The following is a 26789-nucleotide window of genomic DNA, read 5'->3' as shown; positions in this document are numbered from 1 at the left end:
CTCAACTAGCTTCATGAGGTAGTCACCTGGAATGCATTTCAATTAACTTACAATTAACATACATAGTATACAGTGTGATTTCTCGACGAGTGCTCAGGCAGTGTCTGCAGACCTGTGAAACGTTCACAAAGAGTTGGAAAGGGGGAGAGGATCTCAAGGAAAGACAAATGGCTTTTCATTTTTTTTAAATTCATTTTTTAAATAAAAATAAAGGATAGAGAGTGCCTGAGACTGCAGAGTGAGATAATGCGAGGGAGGAGGGCAAGGGGAGTGGGATGAGAGATGTAGGAGAGATGAGAGAGGAGGGAAAAGGCTGAAGTATGACAGTCAAAGGGGAATGCCAGTCAGCTATGTAACACTCTTATCCAAAGCATCTTACAGTCTGTAGTCTCCCACACAGTTGGTGTTGTTAGGTTATGTTTTATCATTATATTATGTTTTAGCACCAACTGAACAAAACTTTACCACTCACTTAGAAAAGTTCAACATGGCTCTACTTACTTTGCAGGCAGTCAGCATTGAGTAGGTCCTGGCACTTATCGTGACATTTGACCCCGCACTCGGTGCACCTCATGCCCTGGCGGGCGATGCCCCACAGCAGCCCCTCACACTCATAGCAGTAGGTGGGTGTCGTGGCCGTCCACACCTCAAAGTTATGGGGTGTGGTGCAGGAGATGGGGTAGATCAGAGCCTGTAGGGTCTTCTTGTACACATGGCTCTTCTACAAGAGAGGGAAACGTAGAGGACGTATATACAGAGTCAAAGAATCAGTGGAATCTATGACTACATGGAGAGAGGGGAAATGCCCACTATCTGGATATACTGAGAGTAGAGAAAAGAAAGAGCCAGAAACGCACCAGATCCTCGTTATTGAGAGCGCTGGACGCCATAGCTGATGTGAACCCTGCCTTCCTGGAGTTCTGAGCCAGGGACTGAGGTAGGCCAGGCAGGGGACAGAAAGAAAGGAAGGAATTCATGACTGATTAGATTAATATATAGTAGTTTTGTACATACTGCGATTCTAATACATTCAAAAAGCACTTTTAAAACAAAGTGACAACTTCGATTTTGCTCAAAGAAAGAAGTCTATTTCTCTTGCTACTTACTTTAATATATTTTAACATATCTCATTAAGGCAACAGGTCACAAAGCGATCCAGCTGTATTCTCCCCAAGTGTATACAAGAAACCAGGGGTCATGGGTATCTGGAATGAAGTGCTTCTCTACACAAATTGCTATTCCCCTTGGGAGCAAACAAAGCCAGTACGTCTTAACAACATTCTCTTTTCATTTGGAATCGTTCACGGTGTTACTCACCATAGCCTTTAGCAGTAGAGATGGAGGAAGAAAGAAGCAGGAAGAGAAACAAGTGTTAAAGGGGCCATATGTCAAACAACTCTAGCCACAGTCACAAACATGACGCCAATAGCATAGGGGGGATTTCAAAACAGACACAGAGTGATCGATCGTGATAAAAGTGCCAAGAGACAGAAAGATCACTATATCACGGGAGAGTTATTCAGTTTGTTGATGGAATACTGGGTGGAGGGAAAGGAGGGAGGACATTTCCATTCATTTAAATCTAGACCTATTAATCACGTGCCACGTAAACAACCCAAAACATTGTGCTATCTAGAACCTAAAAGATGTATTCAGATGTCCCCATAGGATAACCCTTTGGAGAACTATTTTTCGTTCCATGTATAAACCTTTTCACAGAGGGTTCTACCTGGAACCCAAAAGGGTTCTACCTGGAACCTGAAAGGGTTCTACCTGGAACGCAAACGGGTTATCTTATGGGAACAGTCGAATAACATTTTTTTAGTGTAGGACAAAAGCCCTTAGGAACAAAGTGGAAAACTCCGTATTTCCTTAACAATGATATGCGATGTTAAAAGATATACTCTATTTAAAACCCAGAGAGTTACAGGTGTAGGATTTCTAGCTAAAATATAGAAAGAGCGCTCTAATAGGCTACTTTTAAGCAAAGCAAGACATGCCTCATTTGTATTAAAACATTCAGGTTTCAAACAATTAAGTATAACGTTTTCAAAATGCATACTGCCTCCAGCTCATTGCAAAGTGGTGTGTGGTGTGCTAATGAAGCATTCCTGCCATTGCTGTTTCATGCAGTGTTCATAACAACTGGAAACTCATACATCTCTGATTTCTGACTTCGGTGTTTTCAGGAGAACTGGGAACTGGCGATTAAACGAGCTCCGACTGGGAAAAATAGTTTTGAACGGTCGGTCATCCAACTCGGAATTCCAACTCGGGAATTCAGGCCTCTTTCTAAAGATCCGACTTTCCGACCTGAAGATGACTGACATCATGATTTGACCTTGTATCGTAGTTGTCTTGAAAGCACCACAGGCAGCAGCTCTTGCGCTTTCTGACAGATATTCCACTCAAGGGCTCTGTATCTGTATGCTGGTTGTGTGTGATAAATAAGATACATAACGAATATACTGTACATACATGCTAATTTAATTCCATACAATTATGCAGATGAACCTATAGACCATTCAGCACGACCAGACAACCAATGAATAGAAAAAAAAGCATTATTTCACAATGGGATTTTTCTTCTCCTCCCAGGACAATTGGCCTGTGCCAATTTTATTCATCGGCTTTACTATTTTTAAAAAAAATCTCGGACAAAAGCCGGCTATTATGGCTAATGGAAACGCTGGTGTGTGTGCCTATGTATCTGCATCTCCATGTGTGTGTTCATTCTCATGCAAGTGTGTGGGTTGTACAGTCTGACAGTGAACTGGATTCATAGAGACAAAGTACTGAGCTATTTAGTCCTGTATGGTAATTCTTCATTCAAGTGGAGCTGAGCAGGCCTCCAGCTTGTCAGTGCTATTCAATTCAAAGCCTGGAAGTCAGTTCAATTGGCAAGGGTGGATGGCACAAGGGCTAGGTCGTCTATTTAGTGTGAGTATAATAGCCTAGTTATAGCACCTACTTTGACAACTACTCTACCGTTCAAAAGTGTGGGGTCCCTTAGAAATGTCTTTGTTTTTTAAAGAAAAGCTACTTTTTTGACCATTAAAATAACATAAAATTGATCAGAAATACAGTGTAGGCATTGTTAATGTTGTAAATTGCTTATTGTATGGCACGTTGTGTTAGCTAATCCAAGTTTATCATTTTAAAGGGCTAATTGAGCATTAGAAAACCCTTTTGCAATTATGTTAGCACAGCTGAAAATTGTTGTCTTCATTAAAGAAGCAATAAAACTGGCCTTGTTTAGACTAGTTGAGTATCTGGAGCATCACCATTTGTGGGTTCGATTACAGGATCAAAATGGCCAGAAACAAAGATCTTTCTTCTGAAACTCATCAGTCTATTCTTGTTCTGGGAAATGAAGGTTAGTCCATGTGAGAAATGTGTACTACTCCCTTCACAGAACAGCGCAAACTGTCTCTCACCAGAATAGAAAGAGGAGTGGGAGGCCCCGGTGCACAACTGAGCAAGAGGACAAGTACATTAGAGTGTCTAGTTTGAGAAACAACTGGCAGCTTCATTAAATAGTACCCGCTAAGAGGCCTCCCGGGTGGTGCAGTGGTCTAAGGCCGCGACCGGGTGGTCCATGGGGTGACGCACAATTGGCCTAGCGTCGTCTGGGTTAGGGAGGGTTTGGCCGGTGGGGATATCCTTGTCTCATCGTGCACCAGCAACTCCTGTGGCGGGCCGGGCGCAGTGCGCGCTAACCAGGTCGCCAGGTGCACGGGGTTTCCTCCGACACATTTGTGCGCCTGGCTTCTGGGTTAAATGCGCGCTGTGTTAAGAAGCAGTGTGGCTTGGTTCGGTTGTGTTTCGGAGGACGCATGGCTTTCGACCTTCGTCTCTCCCGAGCCCGTACGGGAGTTGTAACGATGAGACAGGATAGTAACTACTAACAATTGTGTACCACGAAATTGGCAAAAAAAAAAATAATAATAATAATAATAAAATAAAATAAAAATAGTACCCGCTCCACCAGTCTCAATGTCAACAGTGAATAGGCGACTCCGGGATGCTGGCCTTCTAGGCAGAGTTGCAAAGAAAAAGTAATATCTCAGACTGGCCAATAAAACAAATTAAGGCAAAAACAGACAATGGACAGAGATATGCCGGGGATGTGCATGAACAGCAACTTATGGAAAATAACAGCAGACTCGTACATTTCCTCAACAAAAACAATGTACTGAGCAAATGTCAAATTGGATTTCTACCAAATTACCGTATGTCAGACCACGTATTCACCCCGCAGATTCTAATTGACAAACAAACAAACGAAAACAAAGTCTTCTCATGCTTCGTTGATTTAAAAAAGATTTTGACTCAATTTGGCATGAGGGTCTGCTATACAAATTGATGGAAAGTGGTGTTAGGGGAAAAACATACAACATTTAAAAATCTAAGCACACAAACAACAAGTGTGCCTTAAAAATGTGCAAAAAACACACAGTTCTATCCACAGGGTCGGGGAGTGAGACAGGGATGCATCTTAAGCCCCACCCTCTTCAACATAAAAATCAACAAATTGGCGAGTGCACTAGAACAGTCTACAGCACCCAGCCTCATCCTACTAGAATCTGAAGTCAAATATCAACTGTTTGCTGATGATCTGGTGCATCTGTTCCCAACCAAGGAGGGCCTACAGCAGAACCTAGATCTTCTGCACAGATTCTGTCTGACCTGGTCCCTGACAGTAAATCTCAGTAAGACAAAAATAATGGTGTTCAAAAAAATGTCCAGTTGCCAGGACCACAAATACATGTTCCATCTAGACAACGTTGACCTAGAGCACACAAAAAACGATACATACCTCGGCCTAAACATCAGTGCCACAGGTAACTTCCATAAAGCTGTGAACGAGAGACAAGGCAAGAAGGGCCTTCTATGCCATCAAAATGAACATACAATTCGACATACCAATTAGGATCTGGCTAAAAATACTTGAGTCAGTTATAGAACCCATTGCCTTTTATGGTTGTGAGGTCTGGGGTCCGCTTACCATCCAAGAACTCACAAAATGGGACAAACACCAAATTGAGACTCTGCATGCAGAATTCTGCAAAATGATCCTCAGAGTTCAACGTAACACACCAAATAATGCATGCAGAGCAGAATTAGGCCAATACCCGCTAATTATCAAAACCCAGAAAAGAGTCATTAAATTCTACAACCATCGAAAGGAAAGCGATTCCCAAACCTTCCATAACAAAGCCATCACCTACAGAGAAAGGAACCTGTAGAAGAGACCCCTAAGCAAGCTGGTCCTGGGGCTCTGTTCACAAACACAAACAGACCCTACAGAGCCCAGGACAGCAGCACAATTAGACCCAACCAAATCATGAGAAAACAAAAGATAATTAGTTGACACATTGGAAAGATTACACAGACCCACAAAGAATTTGAGAACAAATACAATTTTGATAAACTCCCATATCTATTGGGTGAAATACTACAGTGTGCAGCAAGATTTGTGAGCCGTTGCCACAAGAAAAGGGCAACCAGTGAAGATCAAACACCATTGTAAATATCATCTATATTTATTTTTAATTATTGGCCATTTTGTGAGTAATGTTTACTTTTAATTTTTGATTGTGTATTTCACTATTGTTATCTATTTAATTTGCTTTGGCAATATAAACATATGTTTCCCATGCCAATAAAGCCCCTTGAATTGAATTTGATAAGAGGGAGAGAGAGAGAGAATATTGAGTAAAATATATTTAGTATATGGTCAGAACTTACACTGACCAGGTCCCTGACCAGAGGCATGGCTTTCCTCTTGCGGAGGTCCGGCATGCTGTCGATGCTATACAGCGCACCACCCACCCTGCATGGGGAGAAACCACACAAACACAGCACTCTTGTTATCACAGCATCCTCATCCCACAAAATCCTCATTACCACAACATCCTCATCACCACAACATCCTCATCACCACAACATCCTCATCACCACAACATCCTCATCACCACAACATCCTCATCACCACAACATTCACCACCACCACTGACATACGTGACCCGATTCAGGAAACTAGACGCAATCGTGACCCGATTCAGGAAACTAGACGCAAGTCACGACTTCACAGGAGAGCTGTTTGAACTTTAAAAAATGTTTTTTTTTAACCAAAATGCATTTTTGGTAAAAACTCCATCTCAACTAGTCTCGAACATGTGCCTTAATATCAAGCTTGTATGCCATCTGTAAATACAAATAAAATTGTTAAATTACGAGCCTAGTTGGTTTAGCCACAGAACAGGGCTCCGGGCAGCCAAGCGGAAATGGAGGAAAACTCGCCTCCCTGCGGACCTGAAAGGATGCCAGGTCCCTCCTCACTCCCTCCTCTCTACATTTTCCTCCTCTGTCTCTGCTGCTAAAGCCACTTTCTACCACGCTAAATTCCAAGCATCTGCCTCTAACCCTAGGAAGCTCTTTGCCACCTTCTCCTCCCTCCTGAATCCCCCTCCCCCCCCTCCTCCCTCTCTGCAGATGACTTCGTCAACCATTTTGAAAAGAAGGTCGACGACATCCGATCCTCGTTTGCTAAGTCAAACGACACCGCTGGTTCTGCTCACACTGCCCTACCCTGTGTTCTGACCTCTTTCTCCCCTCTCTCTCCAGATGAAATCTCGCGTCTTGTGACGGCCGGCCGCCCAACAACCTGCCCGCTTGACCCTATCCCCTCCTCTCTTCTCCAGACCATTTCCGGAGACCTTCTCCCTTACCTCACCTCGCTCATCAACTCATCCCTGACCGCTGGCTACGTCCCTTCCGTCTTCAAGAGAGCGAGAGTTGCACCCCTTCTGAAAAAACCTACACTCGATCCCTCCGATGTCAACAATTACAGACCAGTATCCCTTCTTTCTTTTCTCTCCAAAACTCTTGAACGTGCCGTCCTTGGCCAGCTCTCCCGCTATCTCTCTCTGAATGACCTTCTTGATCCAAATCAGTCAGGTTTCAAGACTAGTCATTCAACTGAGACTGCTCTCCTCTGTATCACGGAGGCGCTCCGCACTGCTAAAGCTAACTCTCTCTCCTCTGCTCTCATCCTTCTAGATCTATCGGCTGCCTTCGATACTGTGAACCATCAGATCATCCTCTCCACCCTCTCCGAGTTGGGCATCTCCGGCGCGGCCCACGCTTGGATTGCGTCCTACCTGACAGGTCGCTCCTACCAGGTGGCGTGGCGAGAATCTGTCTCCTCACCACGCGCTCTCACCACTGGTGTCCCCCAGGGCTCTGTTCTAGGCCCTCTCCTATTCTCGCTATACACCAAGTCACTTGGCTCTGTCATAACCTCACATGGTCTCTCCTATCATTGCTATGCAGACGACACACAATTCATCTTCTCCTTTCCCCCTTCTGATGACCAGGTGGCGAATCGCATCTCTGCATGTCTGGCAGACATATCAGTGTGGATGACGGATCACCACCTCAAGCTGAACCTCGGCAAGACGGAGCTGCTCTTCCTCCCGGGGAAGGACTGCCCGTTCCATGATCTCGCCATCACGGTTGACAACTCCATTGTGTCCTCCTCCCAGAGCGCTAAGAACCTTGGCGTGATCCTGGACAACACCCTGTCGTTCTCAACCAACATCAAGGCGGTGGCCCGTTCCTGTAGGTTCATGCTCTACAACATCCGCAGAGTACGACCCTGCCTCACACAGGAAGCGGCGCAGGTCCTAATCCAGGCACTTGTCATCTCCCGTCTGGATTACTGCAACTCGCTGTTGGCTGGGCTCCCTGCCTGTGCCATTAAACCCCTTCAACTCATCCAGAACGCCGCAGCCCGTCTGGTGTTCAACCTTCCCAAGTTCTCTCACGTCATCCCGCTCCTCCGTTCTCTCCACTGGCTTCCAGTTGAAGCTCGCATCCGCTACAAGACCATGGTGCTTGCCTACGGAGCTGTGAGGGGAACGGCACCTCAGTACCTCCAGGCTCTGATCAGGCCCTACACCCAAACAAGGGCACTGCGTTCATCCACCTCTGGCCTGCTCGCCTCCCTACCACTGAGGAAGTACAGCTCCCGCTCAGCCCAGTCAAAACTGTTCGCTGCTCTGGCCCCCCAATGGTGGAACAAACTACCTCACGACGCCAGGACAGCGGAGTCAATCACCACCTTCCGGAGACACCTGAAACCCCACCTCTTTAAGGAATACCTAGGATAGGATAAGTAATCCCCCCCCCTTTAAGATTTAGATGCACTATTGTAAAGTGACTGTTCCACTCGATGTCATAAGGTGAATGCACCAATTTGTAAGTCGCTCTGGATAAGAGCGTCTGCTAAATGACTTAAATGTAAATGTAAATGTAAAAAGTGAGCAACCTTCCCGCTAGCCATGATTGGCTGAGATAATGAATGGACTGGACATGCCGAGAGATGCGTTTGGATTGGTCTGCCATATAGCACGCGTCTGTCTATTGGAGCTTGTCAGTAAGTCTAGGTAATTTTATCCAATGTAAAAAACGTAATTTAAATGTTGCTACATAAGACCGAATCCAGGTGGTGAGTCACACATAGACACACTGAGAAACACTAGAGAAATAGATCCTCTAACTTGGTCCCAGATCCGTTTCGGCTGTATAGCAGACAATGACCATAGGCAACGCAGGTATCCTAGTGGTTAGAGTGTTGTGCCAATAACCGAAAGGTTGCTGGATTGAATCCCTGAGCTGATAAGGTAAAAACCTGTTGTCCTGTCCTTGAACAAGGCAGTTAACCCATATCAATTATGGCAGCCCCCCGCACCTCTCTGACTCAGAGGGGTTGGGTTAAATGCGGAAGACACATTTCAGTTGAATGCATTCAGTTGTACAACTGACTAGGTATCCCCCTTTCCCTAACAGATCTGGGACCAACTTAACTTTAACTGTTTGCTCAAAATGTCATGCAGTTCTGTATTATTCCATGTTGTGAAGCTTTGTAGCTCATCACTGAGCTAAGGACCATGGCACTAAACACCTCTCTCTGCAAATGGATCCTGGACTTCCTGATGGGCGACTCCTAGGTGGTAAGGGTAGGCTACAAAACATCTGATATGCTGATCCTCAACACGGGGGCCCATCAGAGCTGCGAGCTTAGTCCCCTCCTTTACTCCCTGTTCACCCATGACTGCATGGCCAAACATGACTCCAACATCATCATTAACCTCTTCAGTCGACCCTCTACTTTTTCGAACATTCTGTTAAAAATCACGCAACATTTCAGCGCCCTGCTACTCATGCCAGGAATATAGTATATGCATATGATTAGTATGTGTGGATAGAAAACACTCAGACTTTATAAAACTGGTTAAATCACGGCTGTGACTTTAACAGAACGTGCGTTTCATTGAAGAGTGCAGGAAAATCTGATCACTGAAAGTGGAAAAATATATCCATCCGCCGCTTCAACCCATTGTTATGGGCGAAAGACATTAAATAGGGCTGAGGTTGCAGTACCTACAGCTTCCACACGATGTCAACAGTCTTGTCATTTGCCTAGGATTTGTTTCTTGGTCAAACGAACAATAGACAGCCCATTTCTTCCGGTCTCTGACCGGATATTATGGTTGAGAAATACACGGACAGTATTTCAAGACGGACCCCTATAGAAAACACTTCGTCTCGTGATTAATTTGATCGCTTATTAACGTTTACTAATACCTAAAGTTGCATTTCAAAAGTATTTCGAAGTGTTTTGTGAAAGTTTATTGTCGACTTTTTGAATTTAAAAAAATGACGTTACGTTATGAAACGCAATTTTTTCCGTTTATCACACAGTCTTCATAGATTGATATCTAGGCTATATATGGACCGATTTAATCGATAAAAAGACCCAATAGTGATTATGGGACATCTAGGAGTGCCAACAAAGAAGATGGTCAAAGGTAATGAATGTTTTATATTTTATTTGTGCGGTTTGTGTAGCGCCGACTATGCTAATTATTTTGTTTACGTCCCCTGCGGGTCTTTTGGGGTGTTACATGCTATCAGATAATAGCTTCTCATGCTTTCGCCGAAAAGCATTTTAAAAATCTGACTTGTTGCCTGGATTCACAACGAGTGTAGCTTTAATTCAATACCCTGCATGTGTATTTTAATGAACGTTTGAGTTTTAACTAATACTATTAGCATTTAGCGTAGCGCATTTGCATTTCCAGAGCTCTAGATGGGACGCCTGCGTGCCAGGTAGGAGCAAGAGGTTAAGTTTGCAGACAACACTGACAACAATGAGACAGCCTATAGGGAGGAGGTCAGACAACTGGCAGTGCGGTGCCAGGACAACAACCTCTCCCTTAACGTGATCAAGACAAAGGAGATGATCGTGGACTACAGGAAAACGAGGGCAGAGCATGCCCCCATTCACATCAATGGGGCTGTAGTGGAGCAGGTCGAAAGAGCTTCAAATTCCTAGGTATCCACATCTCTAAGGAATGATCATGGTCCACCCACACCTACACAGTCGTGAAGAGGGCACAACAATGCCTATTCCCCCTCAATCTTCAAAAAGTTCTACAGCTGCGCCATCGAGAACATCCTGACTGGTTGCATCACCGCCTGGTATGGGAACTGCTTGGCATCCGACCGCAAGGCGCTACAGAAGGTAATGTGTATGCCCCAGTACATCACTGGGGCCAAGCATCCTACCATCCAGGACCTCTATACCAGGCGGTGTCAGAGGAAGACTCCAGCTACCCTAGTCATAGACTGTTCTCTCTGCTATCTATACATAGTCACTTTACCCCTACCTGTCATATTTTGTCTTATTTTGTCTTATCATTTTGCTTTTCCCTCTGTTCGTTTTCCCCCTGCTGGTCTTTTTAGGTTCGTTCCCCTTTTTCTCTCTCCCTTCCTCTCTCTCTTCTCTCTATCGTTCCGTTCCTGCTCCCAGCTGTTCCTATTCCCCTAATCAATCATTTAGTCTTCCCACACCTGTTCCTTATCTTTTCCCCTGATTAGAGTCCCTATTTCTTCCCTTGTTTTCCGTTCCTGTCCCGTCGGATCCTTGTCTATTGTTCACCGTGCTGTGTTTGTGTATCGCCCTGTCGTGTCGTGTTTCCCTCAGATGCTGCGTGGTGAGCAGGTGTCTGAGTCTGCTAGGTTCAAGTGCCTTCCCGAGGCAACCTGCAGTTCAAGATCAAGTCTCCAGTCGGTTCTCGTCATTACGAGTGGAAATTGTTTTATTTGATTGTATTTTTACTTTACTGGATTAAAGACTCTGTTTTCGCCAAGTCGCTTTTGGGTCCTCATTCACCTGCATAACAGAAGGATCCGACCAAGAATGGACCCAGCGACTATGGATTCTCTCTACTCTACTCTCGAGTTCCAGGGAGCGATGCTCGGCAGACACGAGCAGGAATTGTCTGCTGCTCGGCATGCCGTTGAGACCCTGGCCGCTCAGGTCTCCGACCTCTCAGGACAGTATCAGAGTCTTCGTCTCATGTCACCAGCTACTTCCGGTTCTTCCGAGCCTCCGGAACCTAGGGTTAATAACCCACCATGTTATTCTGGGCAGCCCACTGAGTGCCGCTCCTTTCTCACCCAGTGTGATATCGTGTTCTCTCTCCAACCCAACACATACTCAAGAGAGAGAGCTCGGATTGCCTACGTCATATCACTCCTTACTGGTCGGGCTCGGCAGTGGGGCACAGCTATCTGGGAGGCAAGCGCTGAGTGTACTAACAATTATCTGAACTTTAAAGAGGAGATGATAAGGGTTTTTGATCGCTCAGTTTTTGGGAAAGAAGCTTCCTGGTCCCTGTCTTCCCTATGTCAAGGTAATCGATCCATAACGGATTACTCTATAGAGTTTCGCACTCTTGCTGCCTCCAGTAACTGGAACGAGCAGGCGTTGCTCGCTCGTTTTCTGGAGGGACTCCACGCTAAGGTTAAGGATGAGATTCTCTCTCGGGAGGTTCCATCCAGCGTGGATTCTTTGATTGAACTCGCTATTCGCATTGAACGACGGGTAGATCTTCGTCACCGAGCTCATAGAAGAGAGCTCGCGTTAACTGTGTCTCCCCTCTCTCCGACACTACCGTCTTTCCCCACTGACTCAGGTGTTGAGCCCATGCAGCTGGGGGTATTCGCATCTCGACTAAGGAGAGGGAACGGAGAATCACCAACCGCCTCTGTCTCTATTGCGGTTCCGCTGGTCATTTTGTCATTTCATGTCCAGTTAAAGGCCAGAGCTCATCAGTAAGCGGAGGGCGACTGATAAGCGCTACTAGACGGTCCTCTCCGTCAAGTACATGTACTACTTTACCGGTCCATCTACGCTGGACCGGATCGGCAGCTTCCTGCAGTGCATTAATAGACTCTGGGGCAGAGGGCTGTTTTATGGACGAAGCCTGGGCGCGGGAACATGACATTCCTCTCAGACAGTTAGGGAGCCCACGGTCATGTTTGCCTTGGATGGTAGTCCTCTCCCCAGTATATTATGTGAAACACTACCTTTAACCCTCACTGTATCTGGTAACCATAGTGAGACCATTTCTTTTTTGATTTTTTGTTCACCTTTTACACCTGTTGTTTTGGGTCATCCCTGGCTAGTGTGTCATAATCCTTCTTTTGATTGGTCTAGTAATTCTATCCTTTCCTGGAACGTTTCTTGTCATGTGAAGTGTTTAATGTCTGCTATTTCTCCTGTTTGTTCTGTCCCCTCTTCTCAGGAGGAACCTGGTGATTTGACAGGAGTGCCGGAGGAATATCATGGTCTGCGCACGGTCTTCAGTCGGTCCAGAACCAACTCCCTTCCTCCTCACCGGTCGTATGATTGTTGTTCTGATCTCTTTAAGAAGCGTTTTGCATCCGCTCCTATCCTTGTTGCACCTGACGTCACTAAACAGTTTATTGTTGAGGTTGACGCGTCGGGGGTGGGCGTGGGAGCCATTCTGTCCCAGCGCTCCGATACTGTCATGTTTGTCATTTATTATCATGTCTTGTCCCTGTGCTCCCCATGCTATTCGTTTCCCTCTGCTGGTCTTATTTGGTTCTTTCCCTCCTATCCCTCTCTCTCCCCCTCCCTCTCTCACTCTCTCGCTCTCTCTTCTCTCTATCGTTCCGTTCCTGCTCCCAGCTGTTCCTATTCCCCTAATCATCATTTAGTCTTCCCACACCTGTTCCCGATCCTTTCCCCTGATTAGAGTCCCTATTTATTCCTTTGTGATCCGTTCCTGTGCCGTCGGTTCCTTGTTTTGTATTCACCATGCTGTGATTGCGTTTCGCCCTGTCCTGTCGTGTTTTTGCCGTGATTGTGTATCACCCTGTTCTGTCGTGTTTTGTGCCTTCATCAGACGCTGCGTGTGAGCAGGTGTCTCAGTCGACTACGGCCTGCGCCTACCCGAAGCGACCTGCAGTCTGTGGCCGCTTCTCCAGTTGTTTTCCCCTCTACAAATCTAGAGGATGTCAGTTATTCCGTTTTGAACATTATTAAACTCTGTTTCTGTTAAGTCGCTTTTGGGTCCTCTTTTACCAGCATGACAGAAGGAACCGACCAAGGAATGGACCCAGCGACTTCAGACGCTCGTTACACTGCCGTCGAGATCCAAGGAGCCATGCTCGGCAGACACGAGCAGGAATTGTCCGCTGCTCGCCATGCCGTGGAGAACCTGGCCGCTCAGGTTTCCGACCTCTCTGGACAGTTCCAGAGTCTACGTCTCGTGCCACCTGTTACTTCCTGGCCTGCCGAGCCTCCAGAACCTAGGGTTAATAATCCACCTTGCTACTCCGGGCAGCCCACTGAGTGCCGCTCCTTTCTCACGCAGTGTGAGATTGTGTTCTCTCTCCAACCCAACACATACTCTAGAGAGAGCTCGGGTTGCTTACGTCATTTCACTCCTTACTGGCCGGGCTCGAGAATGGGGCACAGCTATCTGGGAGGCAAGGGCTGATTGCTCTATCAAATTCCAGAACTTTAAAGAGGAGATGATTCGGGTTTTTGACCGTTCAGTTTTTGGTGGGGAGGCTTCTAGGGCCCTGGCTTCCTTATGCCAAGGTGAACGGTCCATAACGGATTATTCCATTGAGTTTCGCACTCTTGCTGCCTCTAGTGAGTGGAACGAGCCGGCGCTGCTCGCTCGTTTTCTGGAGGGACTCCACGCAGTGGTTAAGGATGAGATTCTCTCCCGGGAGGTTCCTTCAGATGTGGACTCTTTGATTGCTCTCGCCATCCGCATAGAACGACGGGTAGATCTTCGTCACCGGGCTCGTGGAAGAGAGCTCGCATCAACGGTGTTTCCCTGCTCCGCATCGCAACCATCTCCCTCCTCTGGCTTTGAGACTGAGCCCATGCAGCTGGGAGGGATTCGCATCTCGAATAAGGAGAGGGAACGGAGGATCACCAACCGCCTGTGCCTCTATTGCGGAGTTGCTGGACATTTTGTTAATTCATGTCCAGTAAGAGGCCAGAGCCCATCAGTAAGCGGAGGGCTACTGGTGAGCGCTACTACTCAGTCCTCTTCATCTAGATCTTGTACTACTATGTCGGTCCATCTACGCTGGACCGGTTCGGGTGCTACATGCAGTGCCTTGATTGACTCTGGGGCTGAGGGTTGTTTCATGGACGAAGCATGGGTTCGGAAACATAACATTCCTTTCAGACCGTTAGACAAGCCTACGCCCATGTTTGCCTTAGATGGTAGTCATCTTCCCAGTATCAAATTTGAGACACTACCTTTAACTCTCACAGTATCTGGTAACCACAGTGAGACTATTTCTTTTGATTTTCCGTTCACCGTTTACACCTGTTGTTTTGGGTCATCCCTGGCTAGTATGTCATAATCCTTCTATTAATTGGTCTAGTAATTCTATCCTATCCTGGAACGTTTCTTGTCATGTGAAGTGTTTAATGTCTGCCATCCCTCCCGTTTCTTCTCTCCCTACTTCTCAGGAGGAACCTGGCGATTTGACAGGAGTGCCGGAGGAATATCATGATCTGCGCACGGTCTTCAGTCGGTCCCGAGCCAACTCCCTTCCTCCTCACCGGTCGTATGATTGTAGTATTGATCTCCTTCCAGGGACCACGCCTCCTCGAGGTAGACTATACTCTCTGTCGGCTCCCGAACGTAAGGCTCTCGAGGATTATTTGTCTGTGTCTCTTGACGCCGGTACCATAGTGCCTTCTTCTTCTCCGGCCGGGGCGGGGTTCTTTTTGTTAAGAAGAAGGACGGTACTCTGCGCCCCTGCGTGGATTATCGAGGGCTGAATGACATAACGGTTAAGAATCGTTATCCGCTTCCCCTTATGTCATCAGCCTTCGAGATTCTGCAGGGAGCCAGGTGCTTTACTAAGTTGGACCTTCGTAACGCTTACCATCTCGTGCGCATCAGAGAGGGGGACGAGTGGAAAACGGCGTTTAACACTCCGTTAGGGCATTTTGAGTACCGGGTTCTGCCGTTCGGTCTCGCCAATGCGCCAGCTGTTTTTCAGGCATTAGTTAATGATGTTCTGAGAGACATGCTGAACATTTTTGTTTTTGTCTATCTTGACGATATCCTGATTTTTTCTCCGTCACTCGAGATTCATGTTCAGCACGTTCGACGTGTTCTACAGCGCCTTTTAGAGAATTGTCTCTACGTAAAGGCTGAGAAGTGCTCTTTTCATGTCTCCTCCGTTACCTTTCTCGGTTCCGTTATTTCCGCTGAAGGCATTCAGATGGATTCCGCTAAGGTCCAAGCTGTCAGTGATTGGCCCGTTCCAAGGTCACGTGTCGAGTTGCAGCGCTTTTTAGGTTTCGCTAATTTCTATCGGCGTTTCATTCGTAATTTCGGTCAAGTTGCTGCCCTCTCACAGCTCTTACTTCTGTCAAGACGTGTTTTAAGTGGTCCGGTTCCGCCCAGGGAGCTTTTGATCTTCTAAAAGAACGTTTTACGTCCGCTCCTATCCTCGTTACTCCTGACGTCACTAGACAATTTATTGTCGAGGTTGACGCTTCAGAGGTAGGCGTGGGAGCCATTCTATCCCAGCGCTTCCAGTCTGACGATAAGGTTCATCCTTGCGCTTATTTTTCTCATCGCCTGTCGCCATCTGAGCGCAACTATGATGTGGGTAACCGTGAACTGCTCGCCATCCGCTTAGCCCTAGGCGAATGGCGACAGTGGTTGAGGGGGCGACCGTTCCTTTTGTCGTTTGGACAGACCATAAGAACCTTGAGTACATCCGTTCTGCCAAACGACTTAATGCCCGTCAAGCTCGTTGGGCGTTGTTTTTCGCTCGTTTCGAGTTTGTGATTTCTTACCGTCCGGGTAGCAAGAACACCAAGCCTGATGCCTTATCCCGTCTGTTTAGTTCTTCTGTGGCTTCTACTGATCTCGAGGGGATTCTTCCTTATGGGCGTGTTGTCGGGTTGACAGTCTGGGGAATTGAAAGACAGGTTAAGCAAGCACTCACGCACACTGCGTCGCCGCGCGCTTGTCCTAGTAACCTCCTTTTCGTTCCTGTTTCCACTCGTCTGGCTGTTCTTCAGTGGGCTCACTCTGCCAAGTTAGCTGGTCATCCCGGTGTTCGAGGCACTCTTGCGTCTATTCGCCAGCGCTTTTGGTGGCCGACTCAGGAGCGTGACACGCGCCGTTTCGTGGCTGCGTGTTCAGACTGCGCGCAGAAGAAGTCTGGTAATTTTTTTCTGCTTCTGCTCCTGGTCTTGCTGGGTCTCAGTCTGTTCCCTGCCATCGCATCTCTCCTGTTCTTGTCCCTGCCCTTGCTGTGTCTCAGTCTGTCCCTAGTTCTCATTTTTTTTTTAGAGTAGTACCCTAGTTTCCCTTTTATCGTTTTTCGTTACGGTCCTGAGGAGAGGAGTTGGGTTCTTTCTCGGGACGTGCTGGACCGTTTGATCTATGATTTCCTCCGTTGCTGCCAGTGTTCCTCCTCGAGAGCGCCAGGAGGCGCTCGGTGAGTGGGGGGTACTGTCATGTTTGTCATTTATTATCATGTCTTGTCCCTGTGCTCCCCATGCTATTCGTTTCCCTCTGCTGGTCTTATTTGGTTCTTTCCCTCCTATCCCTCTCTCTCCCCTCCCTCTCTCACTCTCTCGCTCTCTCTTCTCTCTATCGTTCCGTTCCTGCTCCCAGCTGTTCCTATTCCCCTAATCATCATTTAGTCTTCCCACACCTGTTCCCGATCCTTTCCCCTGATTAGAGTCCCTATTTATTCCTTTGTGATCCGTTCCTGTGCCGTCGGTTCCTTGTTTTGTATTCACCATGCTGTGATTGCGTTTCGCCCTGTCCTGTCGTGTTTTTTGCCGTGATTGTGTATCACCCTGTTCTGTCGTGTTTTGTGCCTTCATCAGACGCTGCGTGTGAGCAGGTGTCTCAGTCGACTACGGCCTGCGCCTACCCGAAGCGACCTGCAGTCTGTGGCCGCTTCTCCAGTTGTTTTCCCCTCTACAAATCTAGAGGATGTCAGTTATTCCGTTTTGAACATTATTAAACTCTGTTTCTGTTAAGTCGCTTTTGGGTCCTCTTTTACCAGCATGACAGATACTGACGATGGGGTCCACCCTTGTGCGTATTTTTCTCATCGCCTGTCACCGTCGGAACGTAACTATGATGTGGCTAACCGCGAACTGCTCGCCATCCGTTTAGCCCTAGGCAAATGGCGACAGTGGTTGGAGGGGGCGACCGTTCCTTTTGTCGTTTGGACTGACCAAAGGAACCTTGAGTACATCCGTTATGCCAAACGACTGAATGCGCGTCATGCTCGTTGGGCGTTGTTTTTCGCTCGTTTCGAGTTCGTTATTTCTTATTGCCCGGGTACTAAGAACACCAAGCCTCATGCTTTATCCCGTCTCTTTAGTTCTTCTGTGGCTTCTACCGATCCCGAGGGATCCTTCCTGTTGGGCGTGTTGTCGGGTTGACTGTCTGGGGAATTGAGAGACAGGTTAAGCAAGCACTCACGCACACTGCGTCGCCGCGCGCTTGTCCTAGTAACCTTCTTTTCGTTCCTGTTTCTACTCGTCTGGCTGTTCTTCAGTGGGCTCACTCTGCCAAGTTAGCTGGCCATCCCGGCGTTCGGGGTACGCTTGCTTCTATTCGCCAGCGGTTTTGGTGGCCTACTCAGGAGCGTGACACGCGCCGTTTCGTGGCTGCGTGTTCAGACTGCGCGCAGAAGTCTGGTAATTTTTTTTCTGCTTCTGCTCCTGGTCTTGCTGGGTCTCAGTCTGTTCCCTGCCATCGCATCTCTCCTGTTCTTGTTCCTGCCCTTGCTGTGTCTCAGTCTGTCCCTAGTTGTTACTCTCCTGGCCTGTTTGGTCCTGTTTGCTCTAAAGCTTTCAGTTCTCTACCAGTGTCTCATTTTTTTTTTTTTTAGAGTAGTACCCTAGTTTCCCTTTTTATCGTTTTTCGTTACGGTCCTGAGGAGAGGAGTTGGGTTCTTTCTCGGGACGTGCTGGACCGTTTGATCTATGATTTCCTCCGTTGCCGCCAGTGTTCCTCCTCGAGAGCGCCAGGAGGCGCTCGGTGAGTGGGGGTACTGTCATGTTTTGTCTTATTTTGTCTTGTCATTTTGCTTTTCCCTCTGTTCGTTTTCCCCTGCTGGTCTTTTTAGGTTCGTTCCCCTTTTCTCTCTCCCTTCCTCTCTCTCTTCTCTCTATCGTTCCGTTCCTGCTCCCAGCTGTTCCTATTCCCCTAATCAATCATTTAGTCTTCCCACACCTGTTCCTTATCTTTTCCCCTGATTAGAGTCCCTATTTCTTCCCTTGTTTTCCGTTCCTGTCCTGTCGGATCCTTGTCTATTGTTCACCGTGCTGTGTTTGTGTATCGCCCTGTCGTGTCGTGTTTCCCTCAGATGCTGCGTGGTGAGCAGGTGTCTGAGTCTGCTAAGTTCAAGTGCCTTCCCGAGGCAACCTGCAGTTCAAGATCAAGTCTCCAGTCGGTTCTCGTCATTACGAGTGGAAATTGTTTTATTTGATTGTATTTTTACTTTACTGGATTAAAGACTCTGTTTTCGCCAAGTCGCTTTTGGGTCCACATTCACCTGCATAACACTACCTGCAGTACATGTACATATTACCTCAATTACATCGACTAACCTGTACCCTCGCACATTGACTCAGTACTGGTAACCCCTGTATATAGCCTCATTATTGTTATTTTATTGTGTTAGTAAATATTTTCTTAACTCTTTTTTTATTGCATTGTATTGCACGTATTCATGTATTTGGAGCATGTGACAAACACAATTTGATTTGATTAATATTGGTTTATTTGTTTATTCTGATCCCTATTAGCTTTTGCAGAAGCAGCAGCTATTCTTCCTGAGGTTCACGAAAAAACACACAACATGACAAGTAACAAAACACTGATAGACAAGGGCAGTCACACACATGTAGAATACAACAATACAAAATAATACAACTAACACAACTATTATCAAAACAAATCAAATCACATTTTATTGGTCATATACACGTGTCTAGCAGATGTTATTGCGGGTGTAGAGAAATGCTTGTGCTTCTAGTTCTGACAGTGCATTTATATCTAACAGCTTCCCAACATATACCCAAAATACACGTAAATCTATGTAAGGAATGGATTAAGAATATATATACAGTTGAAGTCGGAAGTTTACATACACTTAGGTTGGAGTCATTAAAACTTGTTTTTCAACCACTCCACAAATATCTTGTTATCAATCTATAGTTTGGCAAGTCGGTTGGGACATCTACTTTGTGCATGACACAAGTCATTTTCTCAACAATTGTTTACAGACAGATTATTTCACCTAAATCAATGTATCTCAATTCCAGTGGGTAAGTAGTTTACATACAGTAAGTTGACTGTGCCTTTAAACAGCTTGGAAATTCCAAAAAATTGTGTCATGGCTTTAGAAGCTTCTGATAGGCTAATTGTCATCATTTGAGTTCATTGGAGGTGAACCTGTGGATGTATTTCAAGGCCTACATTTAAACTCAGTGCCACTTTGCTTGACATCATGGTGATAATTAAAAGATATCAGCCAAGGCCTCAGAAAAAAATTGTAAACCTCCACAAGTCTGGTTAATCCTTGGGAGCAATTTCCAAATGCATGAAGGTACCACGTTCATCTGTATAAACAATAGTATGCAAGTATAAACACCATGGCCATCATACCGCTCAGGAAGGAGATGCGTTCTCTCTCCTAGAGATGAATGTACTTTGGTGCGAAAAGTGCAAATCAATCCCAGAACAACAGCAAAGGACCTTGAGATGGTGCTGGAGGAAACAGGTACAAAAGTATCTATATCCACAGTAAAACAAGTCCCATGTCGACATAACCTGAAAGGCCGCTCAGCAAGGAAGAAGCCACTGCTCCAAAACCGCCATAAAAAAACAGACTATGGTTAGCAACTGCACATGGGGACAAAGGTCATACTTTTTGGAGAAATGTCCTCTAGTCTGATGAAACAAAAATAGAACTGTTTGGCCATAACTACCATCATTATGTTTGGAGGAAAAAGGGGGATGCTTGCAAGCCGAAGAACACCATTCCAACCGCGAAGCACGGGGGTGGCAGCATCATGTTGTGGGGGTGCTTTGCTGCAGGAGGGACTGGTGCACTTCACAAAATAGATGGCATCATGGGGGAGGAATATTTTGTGGATATATTGAAGCAACATCCCAAGATTCACTCAACTTATTGTGGGAAGCTACCTGAAATGTTTTACCCAAGTTAAACAATTTAAAGGCAATGCTACCAAATACTATTTGAGTGTATGTAAACGTCTGACCCACTGGGAATGTGATGAAAGAAATATAAGCTGAAATAAATCATTCTCTTTACTATTATTCTGACATATACTGTAACATTCTTAAAATATAGTGGTGATCCTAACTGACCTAAGACAGGGAATTTTTACTAGGTTTAAATGTCAGGAATTTTGAAAACTGAGTTTTAATATATTTGGCTAGGTGTATGTAAACTTCCAACTTCAACTGTACAGATATGTCAGAGCGGCATTGGACTAAGATACGGTAGCATAGTATAGAGTACAGTTTACACATATGAGATGAGTAATGCAAGATATGGAGACATTATTAAAGTGGCTAGTGTTTCATTTCCTTAAAGTGGCCAGGGATTCCTAATCTATGTCTATAGGCAGCAGCCTCTGATTTGCAGGAGAGGGCTGTTCAACAGTCTGATGGTCTTGAGATAGAAGCTGTTTTTCAGTCTCTCGTTCCCAGCTTTGATGCACCTGTACTGACCTCGCCTTCTGGATGATAGTGGGGTGAACAGGCAGTGGCTCGGGTGGTTGTTGTCCGTGATGATCTTTTTGGCCTTCCTATGGCATCGGGTGCTGTAGGTGTCCAGGAGGGCGGGAAGTTTGACCCCAGTAATGCGTTGGGCAGACCGCACCACCCTCTGGAGAGCTTTGCGGTTGTGTGCGGTGCAGTTGCCGTGCCAGGCGGTGATACAGCCTGACAGGATGCTCTCAATTGTGCATCTGTAGAAGTCAACCTTGCCCCTATATCGATGTTTATGCTGCTTGATTGCTTTGCGGAGGGAATAACTTCACTGTTTGTATTCCTCCATATTCCCAGTCTTCTTGCCCTGGTTAAATGCGATTGTTCGCGCTTTCAGTTTTGCGCGAATGCTCCCATCTATCCACGGTTTCTGGTTGGGGTAGGTTTTAATAGTCACAGTGGGTACAGCATATCCTATGCACTTCCTGATAAACTCTTTCACCGTATCAGTACTTGTGTCAATATTATTTTCTGAAGTTACTCTGAACATATCCCAGTCCACGTGACCAAAACAATCAAAATACTGCAGAGTTGCTTAAGAGCTAGTCGCAATGCTGCCATCTCCATTGGCGCAATCATCCGTCGGCGCCATCATTAGGCCATCATTATACAGCTATTATCATGTACATTGGTGTGATAGTGACAGGCACTTACCCTGCTGATAGCAACAGGGAGCAAATCCCAACGGACTCCCCCCGAGCCTGTGGAGAGAGGGGGGAGACAGGTGGAGAAATGATTGGCACATACTACCCCAGGAAATTGTTTTATTAGGTCTACTACATCACACCACTAGCTGTCTGTCTGTAGCTGTCTGCCCCTAGCTGTTCGCCCCTAGCTATCTGTCCACCCCTAGCTATCTGTCCACCCCTAGCTGTCTGTCTGCCCCTAGCTGTCTGTCTGCCCCCAACTGTCTGTCTGCCCCTAGGTGTCTGTCCACCCCTAGCTGTCTGCACCTAGCTGTCTGTCTGCCCCTAGCTGTCTGCACCTAGCTGTCTGTCTGCCCCTAGCTGTCTGCACCTAGCTGTCTGCACCTAGCTGTCTGCCCCTAGCTGTCTGCCCCTAGCTGTCTGTCTGCCCCCAGCTGTCTGCCCCTAGCTGTCTGCACCCAGCTGTCTGCCCCTAGCTATCTATCTGCCCATAGCAGTCTGCACCTAGCTGTCTGCCCCTAGCTGTCTGTCTGCCCCTAGCTGTCTGCCCCTAGCTGTCTGTCTGCCCCCAGCTGTCTGTCTGCCCGTAGCTGTCTGCCCGTAGCTGTCTGCCCGTAGCGGTCTGCCCGTAGCTGTCTGCCCGTAGCTGTCTGCCCGTAGCTGTCTGTCTGCCCCTAGCTGTCTGTCTGCCCCTAGCTGTCTGCACCTAGCTGTCTGCCCCTAGCTGTCTGTCTGCCCCTAGCTGTCTGCACCTAGCTGTCTGCCCCTAGGTGTCTGTCTGCCCCTAGCTGTCTGCACCTAGCGGTCTGCCCCTAGGTGTCTGTCTGCCCCTAGCTGTCTGCACCTAGCTGTCTGCCCCTAGCTGTCTGTCTGCCCCTAGCTGTCTGCACCTAGCTGTCTGCCCCTAGGTGTCTGTCTGCCCCTAGCTGTCTGCACCTAGCGGTCTGTCCACAGCTGTCTGCCCCCAGCTGTCTGCCCCTAGCTGTCTATCCACCCCTAGCTGTCTGTCTGCCCCCAGCTGTCTGCCCCTAGCTGTCTGCACCTAACTTTCTGCCCCTAGCTGTCTAACTGTTAGTTACAACGATGGAGTCGTGACACACGGCTAGTCAGTTTGTTATCTAGTCTACCCCACCGTGTTACTATAAAGTCAAGAAAGATGTGTTTCATTGGGGAAAAAAACAAACCCTCAGCCATAAAACACAGGAGAGACAAGAGAGCGTTATCGGGGGTGATTTCGCCATCCATTGACATCAGTCGGGAGGCCTTTGTGTTTGAAGGCCATAGTTGAAAGTGGATTTGTGACAGATCCTTATTTTTTTATTTGACCTTTATTTAACTAGGCAAGTCAGTTAAGATCAAATTCTTATTTTCAATGACGGCCTAGGAACAGTGGGTTAACTGCCTTGTACAGGGGCAGAACGTCAGATTTGTACCGTGTCAGCTTGGGGGTTTGAACTTGCAACCTTCCGGTTACTAGTCCAACGCTCTAACCACTAGGCTACCCTGCCGCCCCTGACGTTCCAGTAATTGTATCTGTGCTCTTTTTCTCTCTGTGTGTTTAGAGCATGACACAACACTGACATTCACGTCATCATCACTTGCAGCACTTATGACCAACCACAAACACACCCACCTGGCAGTCGGCTCCAGCCCTGGCCAATCAGAACGGACAACATTCAAATCGCTTCGGAAGTGGCACAAAATCAAACAAACACAAATTATCTTAACAACATTAAGCCGGGCAAAAAGAACCACGGGATTACAATTTACAGAGTAAGAGAAGGTGACATGAATGACAGACAACCAAAGGATGTGAATGAAAGAAAGCTGAAAGGGCAAAGATGTCAGAAGAGAAACCTCAGAGCAGGGACAGATGAAGGAGTGACAGCATTCTGGCGAGAAACAAAGAGAGCAGCCACATGGTTTCCACACACACACACACACACACACACACACACACACACACACACACACACACACACACACACACACACACACACACACACACACACACACACACACACACACACACACACACACACACACACACACACACACACACACACACACACACACACACACACACACACACACACACACACACACACGCGCGCTGTCTCACCTGCTGCAGATGTAGTCGGACCTTGCTGCAGAGCCGTTGCCAGTTGGCCCTAGCCCTGTCTGGACCAGGATCCATGATGGGCCTCTGATAGCTGGGTGAGGAATTTACAAGAGCAGAGCTCAATATATTTAACTTTTTTTTTTATAGGCAGTAGTGGCTAGTAACGGATACTAATAAAACTGTAGAATAATGTATTGTGTATATGTAGTGTGTATATAGTATGTAGTGTATATATATTGTGTATATGTAGTGTATATGTTGTGTGTATAAGTATTAAATATGTTGTCTGTATACAGTATTTAGTGTATTTGCAGGCTGTATACAGTATGTAGTGTGTATATGTAGTGTGTATACAGTATGTAGGGTGTATATGTAGTATATATGTAGTGTGTACAGTATACAGTATGTAGTGTGTATAGGTAGAATATGTAGGGAAGTGAATACTTGTTATAGTATTAAATCTAGAATTCCTATTTCGCAACAAAGCATCCTTCACTCATGCTGCCAAACATACCCTTGTAAAACTGACCATCCTACCGATCCTCGACTTCGGCGACGTCAAAATAGCCTCCAATACCCTATTCATAAATTGGATGCAGTCTATCACAGTGCCATCTGTTTTGTCACCAAATCCCCATATACTACCCACCACTGGGACCTGTACGCTCTCGTTGGCTGGCCCTCGCTTCATACTCGTCGCCAAACCCACTGGCTCCAGGTCATCTACAAGACCCTGCTAGGTAAAGTCCCCCCTTATCTCACCTCGCTGGTCACCATAGCAGCACCCACCTGTAGCACGCGCTCCAGCAGGTATATCTCTCTGGTAACCCCCAAAACCAATTCTTACTTTGGCCGCCTCTCCTTCCAGTTCTCTGCTGCCAATGACTGGAATGAACTGCAAAAATCTCTGAAACTGGAAACACTTATCCCACTCACTAGCTTTAAGCACCAGCTGTCAGAGCAGCTCACAGATTACTGCACCTGTACATAGCCCATCTATAATTTAGCCCAAACAACTACCTCTCCCCCTACTGTATTTATTTATTTATTTTGCTCCTGTGCACCCCCATTATTTCTATCTCTACTTTGTACATTCTTCTACTGCAAATCTACCATTCCAGTGTTTATTTTTATTTATTTATTTATTTACTTGCTGTATTGTATTTACTTTGCCACCATGGCCTTTTTTTGCCTTTTCCTCCCTTATCTCACCTAATTTGCTCACATTGTAGATAGACTCATTTTTCTACTGTATTATTGACTGTATGTTTGTTTTACTCCATGTGTAATTTTTACTCCATGTGTAACTTGTAAATGAGGTGAAATAAATAAATAAATAAAAAATATGAGAAGGTGCTCTGGCTAATTTACACACACAAATAAAGGTGCTATCTTGAACCTAAAAGGGTTATCCTATGGCTGTCCCCATAGAATAACCCTTTGAAGAACCTTTTTTGGTCCCAGGTAGAACCAGTTTGATTCCAGGTAGCAGCCTTTAGGTTCCATGTAGAACCATTTTTGGTTGCAGGTAGAACCATTTTGGTTCCAGATGGAACCCTTTTGGAACAGTTTTTTTCTAAGAGTGCAGTAGAGGAGGTTTCACCTGACGACCGGGTTCTTCTCTGGGGGGACTTCTGCCGGGAGGCTCTCTACGACAGGGACCTCCTCCTCTAAAGTCAGAGGCTCCTCCACTTGGATGTCTAGGTGGATGTCATCCAGGGCATCAAACAGCGGAGGCTGGGTATCTGGAGCAGGGGGCTGGGTATCTGGAGCAGGGGGCTGGGTATCTGGAGCAGGAGGCTGGGTATCTGGAGCAGGAGGCTGGGTATCTGGAGCAGGGGGCTGGGTATATGGAGCAGGGGGCTGGGTATCTGGAGCAGGGGGCTGGGTATCTGGAGCTGGGTAGGAGGGGGCTGGGTATCTGGAGCAGGGGCTGGGTATCTGGAGCAGGGGGCTGGATGGAGCAGGGGCTGGGTAATGGATGGATCTGGAGCAGGGGGCTTGGGGTGAAGGTAGGCTTGGTAGAGGCTGTGGTGACAGGGGGCTGGAAAGGGAGTATTGAGTGGGATTGAGAGGTGGGGGCCAGGGAAGAGGGAACCAGGGTGGGGGGATGTGGCTGCTGCTCTCTCAGGGAGGCCTGTTTCTCCAGAGGAGGCCTGGCAATGGAGGCCTTGGCGGCCAGCGTGGAAGCAGTGCTTGTAGGGGAGGGGGTGGAGTGCAGCTCCTCGCTTAGCGTGCTGTCCATCTCCTCCTCCTCCTCTCTCATAGTCGTACTCCCCCTCTCCATCTTCGGGCTCATAAAGCTCACCCTCCTCCTCGTCATCTTTGATGTAGCCCCCCTCGTCACTGTACACCTCCTCGGGCGCGTCGGGATCCCAGCCGTAGCTGACAGAGGAGTGACAGGAGTGGTAGGCGTTGTCCTCATCGTAGAGCTCCACAGAGCCCCTCATGTTCCCCTCACTGAGCTGGGAGCTGCCTTGACTCAGCTCCCCGGAGGAGGCATAGTGACTGCTGCCTGTAGGACTTTAGACACATGGACCACAGTCAGATACACAGACACACAAGCAGACTGTAACAAAAGTAACATGTTACCCCCATCATTGCTTGACACTGTGGGACAGCACAGGAGGAGGAGGTAATAACAGGCTGCCACGGAGGCGAAGAGGACGCAGAGGAGCCACAGCCACACAGAACACACTAACACTTCAACACTGCAACTCACATCAATGTGGCACAATTGTTCCCCTATGCCTCCAGACTGGGGATGAAACTCTATAAACACTAAAGAACCAAAGTGGCCCCATAGAATGCATG

At 47.0% G+C, this 26789-nt stretch overlaps 1 protein-coding gene and 1 pseudogene across 4 annotated transcripts in view; both read right to left on the bottom strand.

Annotated features, from left to right (window-relative positions):
- The window catches only part of LOC124037659 (protein unc-13 homolog A-like), a 61071-nt gene extending 35208 nt beyond the window's left edge, over positions 1 to 25863 (bottom strand). For 3 of the 4 annotated variants that reach the window (XR_006839221.1, XM_046352592.1, XM_046352593.1), the window contains exons 1-7: positions 25579 to 25863; positions 23976 to 24066; positions 21861 to 21907; positions 5752 to 5836; positions 1318 to 1323; positions 858 to 932; positions 502 to 721 (exon numbers count right to left, since the gene is read on the bottom strand). Coding sequence is in view for 3 of the 4 variants with exons in the window: in XM_046352592.1 (XP_046208548.1) it covers positions 502 to 721; positions 858 to 932; positions 1318 to 1323; positions 5752 to 5836; positions 21861 to 21907; positions 23976 to 24050 (508 nt within the window). In the remaining variant the exon portion in view is untranslated. The remainder of the gene's footprint in view (positions 1 to 501; positions 722 to 857; positions 933 to 1317; positions 1324 to 5751; positions 5837 to 21860; positions 21908 to 23975; positions 24067 to 25578) is intronic. The other variant, XM_046352594.1, reaches the window with a different exon arrangement.
- Positions 25699 to 26789, bottom strand: part of LOC124037407 — a 39833-nt pseudogene continuing 38742 nt past the window's right edge.

This window comes from Oncorhynchus gorbuscha, linkage group LG06 (assembly GCF_021184085.1).
Source record: "Oncorhynchus gorbuscha isolate QuinsamMale2020 ecotype Even-year linkage group LG06, OgorEven_v1.0, whole genome shotgun sequence".
Lineage (NCBI taxonomy): Eukaryota > Metazoa > Chordata > Actinopteri > Salmoniformes > Salmonidae > Oncorhynchus > Oncorhynchus gorbuscha.
This window is presented reverse-complemented; position numbering and strand designations above follow the sequence as displayed.